Consider the following 20,122-nt stretch of genomic DNA (forward strand, 5'->3'; position numbering starts at 1 on the left):
TTGCTTTCTTTGCTTGGTGACCTTCAGCACAGACGCGTTTCCTTATGCTTCACTTCTGTGCGTCGTTCTCCTGGGAGTCGCGGCAGGAGCGCAGAGTTGGAGTCACAGTGTAGCAGCTCAGCAAATAAATGCCCAGAAAATTAAATGTTTCAGGAAGGGTGACTGTCATCTAAACATTGTTCTAGGCTGAAAAAGTGCCACAGCCTGCTTGTATAACAGGGTTTGCAATGCTGACATGTCTAGGCTTCTTCCAGTTAAGAATTCTATGGCACCGTAAGAAAAGTAACATGCATTCCTTCTTTCCTGGCTGTTTTTCATCTGATCTGCTTCCTTTCCACTCATTTTTGCAAATACAGCCTCTCTTGTCTTCATTTGGTGTCAGAGTGTGTTCAGATTTCCTTCCACTCCTAACGCCTTGCGCTCTTCAGCTGTGCAGGGTTAGTGGAGCGAGCGGCTGTCAGCCAGGAGAGTGTTCTAGCAGAGGAGGGAGAGACCTTCATGATTAATGATACATCAGAGCTGTGTTAGAAGTGCTGCGTTGGCATGCACCAGTGTACCTGGGTAGTAAATGTGCATTTTCTTCCCTTCTGAAAATGAACAGGGAATATAGTCTGTCTTGTTCGTAATAATATCAGCGTTGTTGTTGTTTTGGGTTTGTGGGTTTTTTTGTTTGTTTGTCTGTTTATTTTATTTCCTGAGAAACGGAGCATCCAGAATAGCTAGTGTGTTCTCTCTCTGGTCTGCTGCCTCTTTTTTATAACACCTGGAAGTGAAATACATTGGCATACTGGTAAAGACTGAGACACTGAGTGAACATGTGGAGCATCTCTTGATTCAGAATCACTCTTCTGTGTTTAAGTTATTCAGAGGGGTCTGGAAGCCTTAGGCTGCAATGGCTTGCAGTAAATGGGATAATAATGGCACATGGTTCTACTTAGAACTGGTTATATATAATTAAATGAAACATGGTACTCAGTGGCTAATCCTTCTCCTACACTTCTGACTTCAGGAATTTACAACTTTTGCAGAGGAAGATGTGTTGCTTAGGTTTAAATTATTGCTATTTTTGCTTCCTCTACAGTTATGTCATTTTTTTTTAAAGCAACAGTATATTAAATACAGCTGAAAATGTATGGAATACATCAAAGTTTTTATCTTTCTAGCTTTTTACATTTTTTACATTAAAATTAATATTACAGACCAGCTTTCTAAGTTTGTTGCCTTCAGAGACTGCATAATCTGGGGAAAGAAAGGAGAGTCCAGTTCTTAGTTCTGCCCCTGTGTCTAGCTGCTACTGGGCAGGCTCATCATCCCAGAGGTGCTAGTTTCCAGGTACAAGGCAGCCAAGCTCCTTCGCTGGCTCAGCTGCATACTTATTTGTGCTGTCTTGGAGAAATTATTATCTTCACTCCGGTTTGGTGACTGTGTTTGAAAAATCATCTGAAAATATTGTGATCATACATAGGTCTATAAGATTAAAAAAAAAAAAATAAAAAAAAAATAAAAAAAAAATCATATTACTCAGCAATAGAAAGTATTAGTCGTTTTTGTCTTCTCTTGGTCCAAAGAAGGACTTTTGGCTTATATGCCTGTGTCTCCCCCATGCATCCATAACGTATTTTAATAATTCTTCTTCTCTCTTTTGTTTTGTTCACAGTCTACATGCTGACATACTACCAGTTTTGTTTCCAAAAGAGGAGTTCACAGAACTACACAGTGCCTGATCCAACTAGCCGCTTTGATGTTCCTCACTGGACCATGTAGGTAAAATTCAAAGAAACATATATATTCACATTATATATTTCCAAGTATTTATCACGTTGGGAAACAGCTACTTTGTGGCAACAATACTCACTTGATGAAGTCAGGGTCTTTTGGAATTTATGGACTGCAAGATCATTTATTAAGGCCCTCTACCTTAGTGATGTGTTTTGTCATCAAGAGACACACAACTGTAAGTTGTCATACATCACAAAGTGTTTGGTCTCCCTGACACATCTGTTTTAAGTTGTAGATGCTGGGAACACTGTGATGTTTATCATTCCTTTAAGTGTACCTGAGATAAGTGGAACAGCAGCTGCAGTGCTGCAAATTTCAGCTTAGGCACAAAACCCGTCAGAGAATAACTGAAAAAATTGTCAAGCAATTGCAAAACTTAAACTTTGTGTTATTACAACTGCAGAGCCAGCAGAATAAGAGGTAGCCAGGGGAAGAGCCAGGCTGAACAGGTTTGCATGAATGAACCTCTACACTTGTCTTAAGAAGAGTAGAGTATCATGGTATTGGTAATAAGGAGAAAGATGCCCTCGGGTTATTCCTGTTGATCATCTTGAGATTCTGCAGAAACCTTCAAGTTTTCTATGAGTTTCGGGCAAAATAAAAAATGCAGCCAATATTCCACCTCCAGGATTTCCCTGCAGAATAATTCAGTCTTGCTATAGTGGAGGTGAGAATCCAACAAGTTAAATTTAATTTCTTGAAAAGTGTGCTTTCCCTTCTGGTTTTGATATTTGAGCTGAATTTAGTTTCAATAAGTCATTTCCCTCACCGAGAGTAAACCTAGGCAAAGAACTAAATTGCTCTGATTCAATTGCCAGCATTCATTATCACTTGACTTCTTTCTCCCTTATATATTATGCTGTTTATGTCGCATTTACAGTGGCATTTAAAACAATTTACATGAATTGGTAGGCTGCAGCATTTATGTCTACGTTATAGTTGGTGTTCCACCTTAGTTTGCATTTCTAATTTTGCAGAAATGAACTTTAAACATGGATATGTAGCAGTGGTTTAGGTGGGCTGTATTTACCCACACTGGCACACTCTCCCTACACAGAGAGCAGCCCTCCTCACATGCTTGCTTTAGGGGCTGTGGCACTGACAGTTTATTGTGATTCTTTCTGGAGTGTCTTGAGATTTCAATCACTCAGCTCTGTCTGGAGAAAATTCTAACCAAAGCATCTCAGGAAAGCATTTTCATGGCTTACTGGCTGAATCTTTATGGCTTCAGTATTAGCAACAGTTGTCTCAGATGAATCCTGAGACGATACTTACCCCTGCTTTCATATCCTGAAATTGGGACATGGTATCTTGCACAGTGTTACACAGCCAGGCATATGCAGGTACAGTTGATTTTACCTTTCATGTTGTATTGACCATATTCTAGCTTTACTTAAATGTTTTTTTTCAGGTGTTCTGTGTAAGGTGTAAGGTTGTGGGTTTGGATTGTTTGGGTTTTTTTGCAGATGACAGATTCTCCATGAATAAGATACTGAAAACACATATATTTTCTGGTTTAGTAGCTAAATTTAAATTGTCACAATTCATAAGTGGGTCATTAGCTTTAGATGGAGAAGAGATTCATGTTCCCTGTTGTGAGTATCCAAAATCTTTCCCATCTGTAACTGATAGGCAGGAAAGTGATCCCAAAAGACATTTATTATGCTGGAGAGGATACTGAGTCTGAGGATAATACCTTTTCTGTAGGTATCAGTAGTACAACTATTCCATGGCAGGAAATGTTTTAATTGGTGCCAAAATTCAGAGTAGCCCAAAGGAATTTGGATTGAACTGTATTCGCTTTTAGCCTAAAAGAAAAGTAACAAAGAAAATAACTGAATTCATATCATTAACTTCTGCAAATTTTGTTACAGTCCATCTCTCTCTCTCCTGATATAAACGTGTATTATTTGCCACTTAGACTCAGATGTAACAGTGGGGAAACAGTAGAGCAAAAATTAAAGGGTTAAAGCATCAAACCATATAATCTGTCTACAAGAAATACAGTAGCAAAGTTTTCAGAATGAGATTAAAATATTGTTTTCTGATACTAAATTAACAACAACAAAGCCATTCATACAAATTAATCTAATGGATCACTTTAGATTTACACTGTGTTGTCATACTAACTCTTAAGTGATTTTATGTGTAAAAATATAATAAAATAATGTGCTTTACTACCCACAAATGTCCAGTGCATTAAAGAGAATTTGTCAGTACACTGTACATTAGTCAAGAGTAGCAGCATCATTTTGCTTAGCAAAGGTCCATTAGCATGGCTGTTTGGGCTGTCAGAATCTTAAAATCTTGCCTCACATGCAAGGGTAATGGTCACTATGACATGCATTTGTCATTTATCACAAGTAGTGCTTGTGCTTTAGTAGCTTTTAGCAAAGTGTAGCTGCCTGCAAAGGTTGTGGTACAGGTCATCTCTCTAATACAAAGTGCAAAATCTAACACAATTGGTGCAACTTTGAAATATGAACTAGATCATATCTGATCTAAGAAGAGCCAGAGGAAATGTCTTTTCTTAAAAGGTTTGTACAGCATTGTATTCATGTCAATTATTAAAAAAAAAAGTGTTAAAATTCATTCCTATTTGTTCTATATAGTCATAAATGTGATTAAAAAGATGTTTTCTGCATTTAAATATCTGCCTGAAATTTTGTGATATTGATATAATTTACTGACTCAGACAGAAGATTAACTCGAGCATTGATGTTTGTTTTATAGAGTAGTCACAAAGAAATATTTCCTCCTATACATTATCCCTTAAAAAATTATTCAAGCTCTTAATCCAAAGCTAATGACAACTTGTGTTTTTATTTACTTATGTATTTATATATTTATTTACACAGAGATTTTGGTAGTATGTTGAAGAACAAGACTAGCTTTGGAAAAAAGTGTAACCCATTCAAAGTATATGCAATTAGTGACTGTGGCTGTCATGAGCTCATGCTATAAGCAGTTGCACAATCAGCTCAATCTTACAGTGTTTATTTGCTTAGTCCCTTTGAAGTGACTTGGGTTGACATTATTTCAGAAACATCACATCTTAAACTATTGTATATCAATGGCTGGCGTGTTCATGGTTTATCCATGAGGGTGGGGTACTATTATGCTTTAAAAAGATTATTAGTAGCCAAAATTAATTTTCTAGAGACAATTTCCTCTTTGTGTCTAGTTATTTAGCTGAGACTAGGCAGTAGGCTGGGGTTCATTTTGTTCATTCATATTTGTTTATTTATTCATATATAGATTATTTTAATTGAAGTAAAAAAGGTGACACAAACTTATCTTTTGTAATTTACACTGTGAAATAAAGTGTATTTTTTAATGCTAGAATTAAATTTTTAAGGATTTGTGATTTAAATGAAATATGGAAATATTTACATATTTAAATTATAGTATAATGATACCTAAATATACATTATATAAAAGATATATAAAAATAAAAAAAATATATAATTACTCTCAGCTGAAACTTCCTCTAGGGTATAGTGTAAACAATTATTCTTTCACTACATGCATTAAAAGCTCAAGTGGACTGATTATGGCTGAGTTCCATTCCCTCTGAAAAAGCATAACTTCTATCAACCAAGATCTTTCAATACCTTTTTTTTTTGGAGGGAAGACTATTAGTTTGTAGAATTACAAATTTCTGTTTCCTCTGGCATTTTAAAAAACCCTTGGATTTTCTTGTCACGTACTTCAGCAGACTGATCATGTTTAACTTGTGAGGACTGACTAGTTTGCAGCAGTAGGTGGTATGTGAGACAGAGACTTCAGGAAGAGTATGATTTCCATAACCACTTGAAAGGAAATACATTATAACTAAAATACATTTCTCTAGGGACTTACAAAACCATTTTGTTTATAATTCAAATTACATTAAGCTCAATAAAATAGTACAGTAAAACCCTCAAGGGAAAAATACTTCATTTAAGTTTGAACATTACATTACTTCCATTAATTGGGAGTATTTTACTCACTCACTAATAGTTTATTTTTCATTTAATATATATAATTAAAAGTATTGTCATTATAACCAGACTCATTCTTTCCCATTTTGTGTTCCAAACCTTTCTGTTCAGTAGATCACTATAGTGTTATTTGTCTGCCTTTCTTCTTTTCCCACTGCTTTATTCCTGGTGACTAACCCTCTGAGCAGCAGCATATGACAGAAGATTACCATTGCTGTGTCACTTATGTTCAACTTAAACTCACACTGGAACTGAGACTGTTGACCAGCCTGAAATTCTGTATCAAAACCACTGAGTGTGAGGCTTTCTTCCCTTGGAATGTTTTAGAGTCTGCTCATCCAAATTGCGCAGCTTCCAGGGTGCTTGCAGGCATAACTGTTGAGCAGGGACTGCAACACAAGCAAGGGAATCCATGAGTCTTATTACTTTATAAATGTAACTTGGAGGCAGAGAGGAGATGCTGTGCGTATATATGTACGTGCACACGTGTGTGTATTTTGTGTTTCTACAGGTTTAAGGTTGTGCATGTTTGTGCGTGTGTGTGTGATATGCTGGTATATGTGTGGTTTCCTTTCTTTTCTCGCTATAAATGTGTGCCCGTTCAGTTTCGTATGAGAACCTGATAGGATATTCCTCTTTAAGGAAATAATATTACTTCCAGGAGAGGGTGACTAGGAAGATATTGGAAAACCTCAGTGAACTATATAATTGTAAGAGTGATTTATTCCACCTCCATTTTTCACCCCGTGACAAGAGATCATACAGGCTGAACTAAATCACATTATCGCTCTTAACTGCACGGAAGGCAGTGAATCTGTAGTGCTGAGCTCCTCTAATATTGACAGCTTTGCAATATGGGTATCTGTAGAAATAGTCTAAGCACATACAAGCTTACAGAAACTGAAACAGGTTGTATAGCAGAAGCAGGCCAGTCCCATATGCAGTACTTATTCCCAATTTAGAATAAGCTTTAAACCAGCCACTAACTTCAAATTAATCCCCATTTAAGGTCTAAAACAAGCTTTGTGTTTCACATAACTTAATTTCAAGTGATTAGAAGTATTTTTTGCATGGGAACAGAAATCTTTACAGCTAAACATGAACAATACTGAAATACAGAAAAGAAATACACCATGCATAAATTTTCCCTAATTTATAATTATTTTTTTTAAAGTACTTTCAATGGCAATGGTAATTAGAACTAATGCTGGATCAAATAAAAACTTCGTTGACCTGAGAGTTTCATGTTAGACTGAGTAAACCTTGAGAAGGAAAAAACTAGTACAAAATATCAAAGCTTAGACATATTTTCTATTGACTCAGAACCTAAAAGTTTAATGAAAAACATAAGAAGATGTGGTCACAAAAGTCTAAAGAAATTACTTCTTCAGTATATTTTCTAAGATTTTTATTAAGGCTTAAATAAGATTATAGTTTCAATGTATATCCTTCAGAAACATTTCTTTTTCCTTTCTGCTTTTTATTATTCTTTTTCTTTCTCCAATATTATTTGTCCATGTTTTAAAACTAGCTTTTGTTCCTATTATAAGTGGTCGCAGTATGATTACATATGAGAGGCAATGAAGTCTGTAATTAATTATGGAATTTACTGTGGTAAGTAGGAATTGATCTGAGATTTTCTGTATTGTTTTTAATTTTCTCTAAATTGGGGGTACTGGTGGATGAAAAGCTGCACATGACCTGGCAATGTCTGCTTACAGCCCAGAAAGCCAGCAGACTGAGGGAGGTGATTCTGCCCCTCTGCTCTGGTGAGTCCTGCGTTCAGCTCTGGAGCCCTCAGTACAGGAAAGACATGGACCTGTTGGAGAGGGTCCAGAGGAGGCCAGAAGGTGATCAGAGGGATGGAACACCTCTCCTATGAGAGAGTTTGGGTTGTTCAGCCTGGAGAAGAGAGGGCTCCAGGAAGACCTTATTGCAGCCTTATTGCAGGCTTATAAGAAAGATGGGGACAGACATTTAGCAGGTCCTGTAGCGATAGAACAAGGGGTAATGGTTTTAAAGTAAAAAACGGTAGATTGGGACTAGATGTAAGGAAGACATTTTTTACAATGAGGGTGGTGAAACAGTGGCCCAGGTTTCCCAGAGAGATGGTGGGTACTCTGTCCCTGGAGACATTCAAGGCCAGGCTGGACAGGGCTCTGAGCAGCCTGATGTAGTTGAAGATGTTCCTGCTCATTGCATTGCAATTACCTTTGAAGGTCCCTTTCAACCCAAACTATTCTATGATTCTATGAAATTTATTAAAACCCAGTTTCCATTCTACAGTTAAATTACACCATGATCAATGTTTTTTCTTTCTTGTCTCCTATCCCTTTTGACCACCTGTAAAGTTAATAGAGAATAATTTTATGATCCTAATAAATGTATATGCATATATCAACACTGATTCTATTTAGCTCTCTGGCTGGGATGGTTTGTGGTAGGCTGAATTAAAAGGTAGTTCCTCATTACAAATCTGAAAGTGTTGTGTAGTGGAAGTCCATCTTTCCGTAGGTAAACGTATGCTCATATTGCCAACTAAAGTTCAGCATGCTAAGGTAGTTCAGGTCCTATTCTCCATGCTGACTGCTTGATATAACAAAGAAACAAAAGCCCTTGGAGAAATTCGAGTGAGTAGCAAACACTGGAGAGCTAGGGTGGGAGGGCAGATCTCCCTCCTTCCCCAGGTCTTGCTGCAGCCATGTCGCCCTCACATTGCCTGCTCCTCTCCAGACACATGGTACACAAGATGACGGTCGTGTTCTTCTTGTAACCCTTCACACACAAGGACTTAAGGAGGAAATTTTAGTCATTATCATAGTGGTATAATCTTGGGATTTTTGCTGACTATATGTAGTTGTCATAGAGGTGCACAGCTAAGCTGTGAGGGAACTGGAGTTTGCTTTAGTGAGGAACTGCAAGACTTTATAATGAGGCTTTGTTCTGAATTTGCTAATCTGTCAGTTTGACTAGTTGTTCGCTTTATCATACTATCTTCATGTTCATGCAGCTGCCACCCAGGCACGCTCTGAATGACAACCGGGCACTAGGTTCACATGTTTTCTTCAGAATACAAGTCATAAGAGAACATAGTTGCAAGTCCACATAATCTGTTGTTTCAATGTGATTTGTAAGTAAAATCATCTTTCAAATGGACAGTTAATGTGGAAAGAAAAATATTTTAATTCCAAAATGTTCAAAAGTTTAATGACAAAATATTTTCAACCTTCTGCACATATGATAACACCTGGCCTGGTCTTTCTAGTTACATTGCTCTGAATGACAGTCTCATCTCACATTTGTGCCTTCTATATTGTCCCTCATAATGTTATAGCACTGTCTTGAAATATCCCCTCAAAATCATACTGTTTTTTTGTTATTACTTTGAACACTGTGGGGAGCAAGTGAAAATGAAAGATTGCGATACTTAAGTCAGGTATACTTCAAGATGTTTTAAGTTACTGAAACATATCAAAATGTTTTTAACATACATAAGTAACATAAAACATACTGCATTTATATAGATGTTAGCCATCTCTTTCTTGTTTTCTTATTTAGCCTGTGAGTTTTCTGGGAAATGTATTGTGTCTGATGTGTTGGTGGCTGCTATCAAAATACAAATAATAAAAGTTATCATGTTGGAGCTTCAGTCAGTAATCAATGTTGCTTTGAAGCAGAGAATGTAGATGGAAAGGAAATGGTCAAAACAAAGAAGCTGCATTTGTACTTTTTCCCTAGGATTTTTCAACCTTTTTTCCGTTTTAGACATCAGAAGAATAAGTGATTTTAAAACTGAGCCTTATATTCTGTTCTTGGGCACAGTGTATCACTTGTGCATGAAAGCTAGAGGCATTCACAGTCAGCTCTAGTAAGATGGTCACTGCTGATTTGCCTGCTGCTGGGTGAATTACAAAGCTTATGCTTTCGTGCCAGTGCCTATCTTCTGAAAAATGCTTGTATTTTTATTGGGATACTATTGCAGAGCTGATCATACTGAGTAAGGTGCCAAGGGCTGATTCCCTGAGGTATAACATTAACCCCTACATTGGTTTAAATCTAACTTAATACAGTTGATTGCATGTAAAAAAAAAAAAAAAAAAAAAATCCTTCATATTTAAATCTCTGTTTGTTCAGTGAGGATTTTGAATAGGTGACTTTGTTTCAGAAAAAATTAAGCAGGTCCTAATTTAGGCTTGCAGCATACACTGATACAGTGTTCATGAGAGAAGAGTTAGAATCACATTCACTGCAACTTTTAATTACTTTGTTGTTAAGTTCATAAAACTTATCATAGTGATTAACAGAAAATAAGAAATTAATAGTGGACATCTAAGGTTTTTTTCTTTTTTTTAAGATATTTCATCTCCTAATTTATATTAACAGATTGACTGTGTTAACAGACTAACACTAAGGAACAGAGCATATGAATGATTGTATCCTAGGTGTAAAATGAATGTTCCATTATGATTCTTCAATTTCAAAATTTCTCAAAAATAATTAATTGAATAATTCATTTAAGTAATTAAAAGCATTGTTGCTGTTGCATTGCAGCTTGTCTTAAAGTGAAGTGAAAAGTATTTGCAACAACAGCACAACAAACTTGCGGTGTCACACTGTGGCCCGAGGGATGCCTGAGTCAAGGCATTGCAGTGCTTGGGAAAGGTCAATAGAGAAGTGGTACAATCAAGAGCAGAGCTTTCTGTGGCATGGTGACAAGGACTTGGACTCAGTAACCCGAATTCCCTCTGCTTGTATTTGTAACTGGCAGTCTGCCCGAACATTTTCAAGATTTGTTTCAGTTTGTGCTCACTTTTTTGCATTTGCCTCATAGATTTTTCCACTGCTCTGTGACATCTGCAGGGTCTGATGACCAGGGTCTCAAATTCTTGTGCGTAATCATTGACTGTTTCCTGCGGACTCACCAGGTGACAGAGCTGCAGGCAGCACAGCTTGCAAGAGCCAACTTTTCAGCCTGATTTCTTATTTTCAGGTGAGCTCTAGGTACCATTCCTTACCATTTCATCTAAGGTTATTGTAGCTTTGGTGTGATTGTGCGAAGTGTTTTGAACAGCTGGAGGCTCAAGTGGGCTGAAGAACATCTTCTGGGCTGCTCATCAGCTGGCATTTGCCAACGTGGCTGACTTGTAAAAGAAAACTTCAGTAGCAACGTTTTGCTACAGAATTTGCCAGTGACATTTAATGGATATAATGTCTGTGTTTAAAAGTACTGAGCCACATCTTCAGACTGTGTTACTCTGAATAATTTTTAAAAACATATCTTCCCTTCTGACATTGCATGGTTAGTAAGAACTAGGTGTACTTGCAGGTCCCTGGGGAAAGGTCTCTGGTGTTTTGTGTTAGTCTGCCTTTTTTCCTATGGGGAACATCAAGTTGAAGATTGGCTCTGATATACTACATTGTTTTATTTCTCTGTCACGAAGATGAGTTGCATTGTATACCAAGGTATTACCAGCTACGTCTTGAGGAGGGCATGAGGACTCTAGCTTTTGTTTTCCCAAGCCAGTGTCTCTTTGATGAGCTGCAATTCTCCTTTCTTCATGCTGCATCCATTCCTAGTGATTCCTTTTCCTTTAAATAGCAGCCAAGGTTGACTAATTATTATTATCCATTATCCTTATACATTTGTCTTTTTGGTACTATTTGGATTGCATGCCTAAAAACCAATCAGGATTAATAAAGATTTAAAGTACTGACACAACTATTTTCTTATTACTCTTCTTTTTAATTCGGGAAAACTCTGAAACCTAGGGACTGCCAATCCATACATCCCTTTTTCTCTTTAGCCAACATATTTTGCATTAACAGGGATTCTATTAGCAATATTTTGGTTATCTCTGTTTGCTGAAGAGGCCTTTGGGACAAACTGTACCGAGTTGCTACCAAAAATATGTGCTGCGTAATGCATTAGATGTGATTAAATGCTAAAATGAGATTCCTAGTGCACACATGTACATTAATAATTACTCATAATATGGATCAACAACATTAGCTCTAAAAATTTAATATGAATCTCTGTAGTAGCCACTGTCATTAATTGTCTCACAGTGTTTCTTAGTACACATAAGGATTTGTGGGAGAGGGTCAATAATTAGTAGGATATTTGCTGAGGTTCCTTCTTCCTTTCAAATATGGTTTTAAGCTTTATTTAAATTGTTTCAGTGAGTCTGGTTAGCTTTTGGCAATTTTAAGAAATGATAGAGAAAATCGTGAAGTGGGAAGAAATACCTGTATTCTTCTGGGCTATGATTTCTGCTAACAATGCCTGCAGAGTAGAACAGTTCTGCAGGACAATGTCTATCACTTTTACTAAAATAGAAAATCAAGGAAATAAATCTTCAAAACCTTCAAGACAAAAAGGTAGGGAGCTGCCTGGAAAACAGAAATGTCTTTAGAAAAATTGTTTGAAGTTGCTAAACGGGGTGGGGCAAGAGAGAGAAAAGATGTTATATTTAACAATACTTAGACAAAATAGGACTTCATCTTTTAAAAGTCCTGTAGAGGACCCCTATATGTTAAGCTACACAGAATTTAATCTACCTCTGAAAGATGAAAGGATGAGGTGAACCTGCCAGAATTTAAGACTCTGCTTCCAGAGAGTCTGGGTTTTTCTACCTTAGTGATTAGATCTCAAAGCTACTTTCTCTGGCTATAAATCCCCCTAAATCATTGCTATTAAAAACAGTGATAAAGTGATATCTCCATGAGTTAGTGAAGAGTCTCCATTATTTCAGTGCAGGAACCAAGAGGATTTTGTCTCAGGTATCTGAGAAAAACACAAACTGGTTTTGGTTGGTTTCTTTGTGCTCAGTGCCTCTTTTTTTTTTTTTTTTTTTTTTTTTTTTTTCATTTAAGAGACTTGTGGCATAAATAATAGCACAGCTTTGATTTTCCAGTTCAGTTTCTGGTGTAAAGATCCCAAAATGTAGGGATATATATTTCTTACATGTCAGATTTAGAAAGTTCCTTGCTGATTAAGCGAAAGTTATTCCTTCCCTTATCTACATACTTATGTATGTATGCATTTGATTTATTTGTTACATTTGCCCTCATGACTACAAGTTCATAACCAGTAGAATTCTGTTTTTCCACTTCTATGAGGATTAAATAAGCATATGATAATGGAAATACAGAAAAACAGGTAACTGCTCTTGGTCTCCTATTAACTTAAGAGTTAAAGAAGACTGGACTTCGTATTCAGAGTTTTATATATAAAAGCAGTATCTTTAGAAAAAAAAATAGTATTGTATACGATTAACATGAATGAAAACATTTTTTTTTAAATTGGTCATGAAATGTAATAGCACTTATTTTCATTTTAATAACAGTCTATACATTCTTTGTCATCACAAACTGACTTTTTAAGTTACAGAGGATCAATTGTATCAAATGCTTTTGTGTCTTTTTTTTTTTATTCTAAAATGATATTTATTTTTTTCATTGACTCTGAATTTTTTGTATAGGATGGTATAAATAACCTAAATAATGACATGTTGCATCTAGGAATGAATTGTTTCTGTGAGCTATCTAGTTACATGAATTTTCAGAAGAATATCAAAGATTTTCCCACAAAGAAGCATATAAAATAAGTGAGACTTCAGTGTTTTGATTTCAGTACTGCTTCCTTTCCAGCTCTTTTCAGTATTCTGGATGTTAGTGAACTATACATGTTATGTTTTCAGCCTTTATATGATTGCTGTTGTGGATGGAAACCACATACCAAATAATAGCCAGATCTTTACTGTTCATTAAGTCAATATAAAACTGTTTATAAGAAAATAAAGAGAATACAAATTGGTTAATGTCTTGTTTTCTAAGACAAATGTAATAGCACCATCTTTGTGAAAATCGTGTGAAGCAGTAATTAGATTGTGGGTTTCTGAAAGTGTCTGAAGGAGATTAAACTTTCAACAGGAACTTTTAGATTATTTTTTTTAGAATAAAATAACCTATTTCTGAAAGTTCCCTGACCTAGAATACCAGACTTACTAGATGTTGGTAATGGCTGTAAACTCAGTTGTGAGGATTGGATCAGAGAAGCACAGGATTTCTGAGCTTTGTGCCAGTGGGAGGGACATGAACCCAGGATTTTTCTGCCCCATTTACAAGGAGCTGAGTAGCAGCAGCAGTATTGCACTGGCAAAATCTATGCATCCCTTCATTTCTCACCTCTACACAGACATATGAAAAGCAGAGTGGTCAGGATAGTCCACCTTATCCATCTTTCATCAGAAGAAAACAAGCAAAATCAGTCCTTTTATGTGTGAGAAGACATCTTTTAGAAAAAAAAAAAAAAAGTGCATTTGGCTGACAGCGACTGAAAAGGCTTATACGTGTGTTTCATAAACATGATAGACCAAGGAAACAGAACATTTATATGATACTGTTGATCTCAGCATAGTCCAGGTGACTTTTATCTGCAGCTTGTGATAATGACAAGATAGGAAGCATGGATAAACCAGGGGAGAATGCCAGCTTGGATCGGATCTTGATAGGCAAGGACTTGAGAGTGCAGCTGGCGGAAGGCAAGCATGGCTCTTGCTTATCCACAGGTGCAGATGCCTGTGTCAAAGTAACTGTTGCTACGCTCAGCCCTCCACAGAAGTATATGACAGGTCAGTATATGACATATGGTCTAAGCTTCAGTATGATTTTAAAGGAGTTTCATTGTCATAGATCAGTATTGCAAGGAAGAAATTCTACGAAACCAACACAATGGATGTGATCTGTTCAATGCATGACTTTGCAGAACAGGCAGCGTTAGAGCAAGCTGGCAGGTGATACAAGGAATAAGGTTGCTGTGGGACAAAAATCAACATGACGTACAGCTGTCCAATGCCAGTATGATTCATCATTCCATTTTAATAGTTGAAAGGTAATTCTGGTGTAATATTCTTCAAAAGTCACTAGGAAAATAAAAAAAGTCTTTAGTAACAGTTCTATCCTCAAGAGTTCTTTCTGGACTCTATTCAGGATCTGTCATTCTAAATGTATGATTTTTTTTTTTTTTTTTAATAAGCTATTTCCTTTTACAAGGGCTGAAATGGGAAAACAATAGATGATACATTGAAACTTTTAATTGGGGGCGGTTTAGAGATTTTTCTAAATCTGGATCATAATACTCTAATTTAGTGAGCAATAGGGTTTGCAAACACAAAGCACTTCTCGTTTTGTAGTGAACATGTTGATTGCTTGCTAGTTGCTATTCTCCCATCACTTTTAATGCTGTCCTTCCCATAGCAATATTGTAACATCTTTTGGATATTAATTGGTCACTTATCAAATATGCAAAGAAACATGTCCAGTATTGTGTTCTCTTGTGGAAGGAGTTTCCTGAAGCATTGGTGCTGCTAAAGGAAGGATAAAAAGTGTTAAGGCGTGGTCGTGCTTGTTCTTTGTTTCTGTGGGAATTAGTTCTTCATGTTCTGGCTAATTTCTAGGGAATTTCTATTATGCTAAAGAAGTAGTCATATGTTTGTAAAAAGACCAAGTCCCTAGAGGACAACTTGAAATATTACCCTCAGGTGGATCAGCCTGAATGCATTGCCAAAATGTAACAATGTTTAGGGACCTACTCATTAAGCAATACTGCCATGACGTTTTTGTTGTGTGGCTGAAAATATCATGCAGTATTCTTATCTATTCACTGTTGCATGCATGTAACACTGAAGTCCCATCTTTTGTTCTTGTCGGGGACAAGTTAAGGGAATTTATCACTGTGGAAGCAGTGGTAGAGCTTCAGGAAACTGGTGAGCAAATAGCTGATTGATTCTCACTGAGCTCACTTGCTGCTCATGAGTGTGCAGGAGGAGAAAATTATGTGGTTTCTACACACTGGAAGACATCAGAAACCTCCACCCTGCTCAAAATATCTTAAATGTCTAGGGAAGATCTCTCATATACTACAAATGCTGCTGCCACTCAGCCATCACGAGATTTTAACCTTTGATGAGGTGGAGAGGAAATATAATATTTGCAAAAACAAAGAATTAACTAAGGGATATTTTACATTTATATCAGTTCTATTTCTTGCTGTTTCCGTTGGAGCAAGGTCACAATTTAAATAAGCAAATAATAACTGTCTTCCCTTCTCTTGAAAATGAAACAATGTCTAAAAAGTACCTTCATAAAAGTATCATTAACATGATATCATAGCCGTTGTATCTTGTGAATCTGCACAAGGCATTTATTCAATTTGCAGGCTGAAAGACTATTGCTATCTCCAATAGCAATAAGCTCCTTCCATCTTCTGTGTTTGATCACCTGTAGTTGAGTCTCTTTTAACTTAATGTCAATCCATTATTATTCACTGCCTACTTATGAGGTTGTCAGTTATACCTATGCTTTTCACAGATACTATCAAATAAACCTTATTATAATGTATGTGCTTCAGAGCTAGCTGAGGCTACATGCTTTCAAATGCTAGGAATTGTTCAGGACCTTATTCAGCCTAAAGGTGTATACAGATTTATATTTTTTAAGGAAAAAAGGAAATAAATCTGAACTACTTTAATTCTATGTAGGCAGTGTAGCAAAGAACAGAGCTAGTGAGTGGATGGCAGTGTTGGCCAAAATAGGAACAACCTGGTTTCAGTGAACTTTTCTTGGGGGAAGCCTGAGGGAGGAGGGAGAGGGCAGATTCAGAAAGTACCAACAGGAGTAAGAAAAAGTTGGCCCACCTCCAGAAAAATCAGGCATTCACACTGGGCTGGTCTAGTCGGGAGAAGTGAAGGCTTCAGGGAGACCTTATTATGACCTTTCAATACTTAAAGGAAGTTTATATGAAAGACAGAGACTTTTTACCAGGGCCTATAGTGATAGGACAAGGGAAAATTGTTTCAAATGAAAAGAGGATAGATTTAAATTAGAGATAAGGAAGAAATTCTTTAAGGGATGGTGAAACACTGGAAGAAGATTCCCAAAGAAACTGAGGATGCCCCATCCCTAGAAGTGTTCAATGTCAGACTGGATGGGGCTTTGAGCAGCCTGATCTAGTGATCTAGCCTGATCATGTCCCTGCCCATGGCAGGGGGGGTTGGACTAGGTGACCTTTAAAGGTCCCTTCCAACCCAAACTATTCTGTGTTTCTATGATTTACCCTATGATCCTATGTAGGAGACAGTCTTTGCTTTAAACCAGTCCAGCGAAGACTTTTATAAAATTGATATCTCTGTATTCTCATGTAAAAGCTCCAGACCTTGTGTTACGAGATATTCTGGTATATATAAAACTGTGTATCCTCTTTGAATTTTTTTGAAAATAAATTCCACTTCTCTCCTAATGAAGATCAGAAAAATGCAACCACAGTCTCTTAGGTGTTTTTGGGTGCATGAAGGTATTTTCCAATAAGATCTACTCGGTTATGCATTTTTTTTTCAAAGGTGGTCTCAACACATGAAAGAACATTTCACTTTTCCCAGTTTTCTGGTTTAAAGAGTGGACACAGTAATATCTTTTTATGAACTCCAAGAGAACTGCAGAGAACTACATTTGTTTGTGTTACCCTAGTTCTGGTTAAGAAATATGTTTTGTCTTTTGAGAAAATCACTATAATCACCAGTCTGCTTTACCCCCAGTCTAAGGTATTTTCATAGACCCTTTCTGAGGGCTATGAAACTGTATCCCCCAGTTGTTCCATTTCTGTGTGAACCATTTTCAGACTTTTTTCATGCACCAAGGATGCTGTGCTTACATATTGCAGCAAACTCTCCTGATCTGCCAAAGTTTTAAGACCAAGCCCTTCAGTTTCCCCAGAAACTGGCCTGAGATAAAATCTGAAATCTGTATTGTTATGCCTATTTAAACAAGAGCCTCTTCCTGTTAAACTAGGGGAAAACACTGGCTTTATTTCAAGGTTGAAAACCTATTTTAGCGTTTCTTAGCTTCTCCATTCCTGATCCTACTTTTTTCTTCCATCATTTTAATGTAGATATGCTAAATGGATTAACAGGTGCTCACTGCAAATCAAAACCTTTGCCAAGGGGACCCCATATCTGTGGACTTCTGTGAGAAATCTTCTTATCCTGCTGCGGCCCATGTTTTCAGCGTTCTTTTCCATCTGACTGGGAAATATAGTTAACACAGTCATCGCTATCTTATTCCCAAGTCACCACCCTGCTATGTTGCACAATACTCTGTGTGATGAGACAGGGATGACCAAAATAAAAAAAGGAAAAGTAGCAGATGGGCTTTATAATAAAGATGAACAAGAGCAAATTTTGTGATTTTTTGTTTTGTTTTGTTTTCCTTTGGTAGAGATAGCTGTAATTTTTTTTAAATATCATTTGCTTGATGTCCTAATCGCTGGGACTGTGAAGAAGTTTGATTCTTTCTTTACGATCTTCTTTTTAATATAAATAGAGTTATTTGAAAAGTGTCAGAGTCTATCTTTCTATGCTTGCAGAGATATTCCAGGAACAAGAGGACAATTTCCAAAAGAACGTATCTCTATTTAACCAGAGTTAAGGCTAGTTACACCAATAATTAGATTAGCCTATCACAAATACTTTTCTTTCCAGATTAATTTCCTGCATGATTTTCATCTGGTTTAGATAACAGTTAAATGATGTTTATAGACCTTCTGATCCATGACTATGATTTTTTTTCCTAAATAATACATTATGCCAGCGCCTAATCAAAGTAGCTGAGCAAAGGACTGATTTGATGACAGGCTGACTTTGGTGGAAAAGGGAAGAAAGTGGGAAACTGTCTTCATTATCTGATTACAAAAGAAGATCTGTTAGTCTGGGCAGCATAACCTCTTCCAGATTTTGCAGAAATTAAGAAAACTCAATCATAAATTCTAAATGTGATGCAGATTTTACTCCAGACCAAGATGGAACCCCCAGAGAGAGCTGGATTCCTACTCATACCTACTTCCTGCTATATCTGCCAATCCGTTTTTTTCTCCTCTTAGAAATACACATTTCTATTTCTTCTTGGCCCACATGAACATGATTGGCTTGGGTTCTCCTTGCTGTCACTGACCTCTTCATGAATTACCTGCTTTAATATCTTTGAGGCTCTGTAATGAAACATATGAAGTGAAGAAAACTATAGTGGGAACCAGGTTTCCACCATGTGTTGAGTCAACTGGAACAGTTAGGATAAACATGTGAGTGTAAGTGAGTCCATGATTTATTATGGCAATTATGTACATTATCAGAAAAACAAAACAAAACAAACTCAGCTCTTTCATATCCTTTTGATTTCTTGGATTTTTGTTGTAGTTTTGCTGCCAGTCGCTGTTTAATGTTGTTTGTCCTTTTGCTTGTATTCCACTGCTTTTGTTGTAATTACTAATGAATGGCATTTGCAAATTTGCAGTAATAGCCATTAATAGGAAAGAATGGAAAGGAATAACTTGAGTCAGCATAGTCATCTCTAGGTAGCAGTAGATTTATTTTAAATGCCAAATTCCAAGACAAAGCTCAGTTTTCAAGGCTTCTGCATGGGATTTCAGATCAAAGCAAAATCACTTTGGTTATGTCCTTTGTGAGCTTTTTGGAGTAATTGTATCTTATATGTGAAACTCAAAAGATGTCTTAAGGTCTAGGCTCTACAAAACCATGGAGGAAACTTAATGACACATTGCTGCAAACTTAAATAGCTATAGTTTACACATACCTAGTATTTTTTCATCAAAGTAAAAAATACCTGACTTGATGCCTAGCAGTCTGATATTATACAGCGCAGCATATTTTGTGTTCTTGCCAAATAGTTCTGTCGTGCAGGTGACTCTTCAGTTTCCTGCAGTAAAGTTGTATTGCTGTTGAATTTCCTGCTTGACTAACCTTTACTCGTTCTATGACAAGGTGACCTGCTTAATGGATGAGGGGAAGGTGGTAGATGTTGTCCACCTAGGCTTCAGTAAAGCCTTTGATACTGTATCCCACAGCATTCTCCTGGAGAAGCTGGCAGCTCATGGCCTGGATGGGTGTACTCTGTGATGGATAAAGAACTGGCTGGATGGCTGGGCCTAAAGAGTTGTGGTAAATGAAGCCAAATCCAGTTGATGGCCGGTCACAAGTGATGTTGCCCAGGGCTCAGTATTGGGGCCAGTTCTGTTTAATCTCTTTATCAATGATGTGGATGAGGGGATTGAGTGCACCCTCAGTAAATTTGCAGATGACACCAAATTGGGTGGGACTGCTGATCTGCTGGAGGGTAGGAAGGCCATACAGAGGGATCTGGACCGGCTGGGCTGAGGTAAATTGTATGAGTTTTAACAAGGCCAAGTTGCGAGTCCTGCACTTGGGTCACAACAACCCCAGGCAGCGCTACAGGCTCGGGGAAGAGTGGCTGGAAAGCTGCCTGGTAGAAGGGGATCTGGGATGTTGATT

General features: G+C 37.0%; 1 protein-coding gene across 1 annotated transcript in view; it reads left to right on the forward strand.

Annotated features, from left to right (window-relative positions):
* Positions 1–20,122, forward strand: part of CHRM3 (cholinergic receptor muscarinic 3) — a gene marked incomplete at its 3' end in the record, with an annotated part of 192,636 nt that overhangs the window by 60,411 nt on the left and 112,103 nt on the right. Inside the window, 2 exon segments of the mRNA XM_080342702.1 lie at positions 1,658–1,712; positions 1,715–1,764. Coding sequence (XP_080198828.1) covers positions 1,658–1,712; positions 1,715–1,764 — 105 coding nt within the window.

Source organism: Nesoenas mayeri (assembly GCF_963082525.1).
Source record: "Nesoenas mayeri genome assembly, chromosome: 3".
In the NCBI taxonomy this organism is placed as follows: domain Eukaryota; kingdom Metazoa; phylum Chordata; class Aves; order Columbiformes; family Columbidae; genus Nesoenas; species Nesoenas mayeri.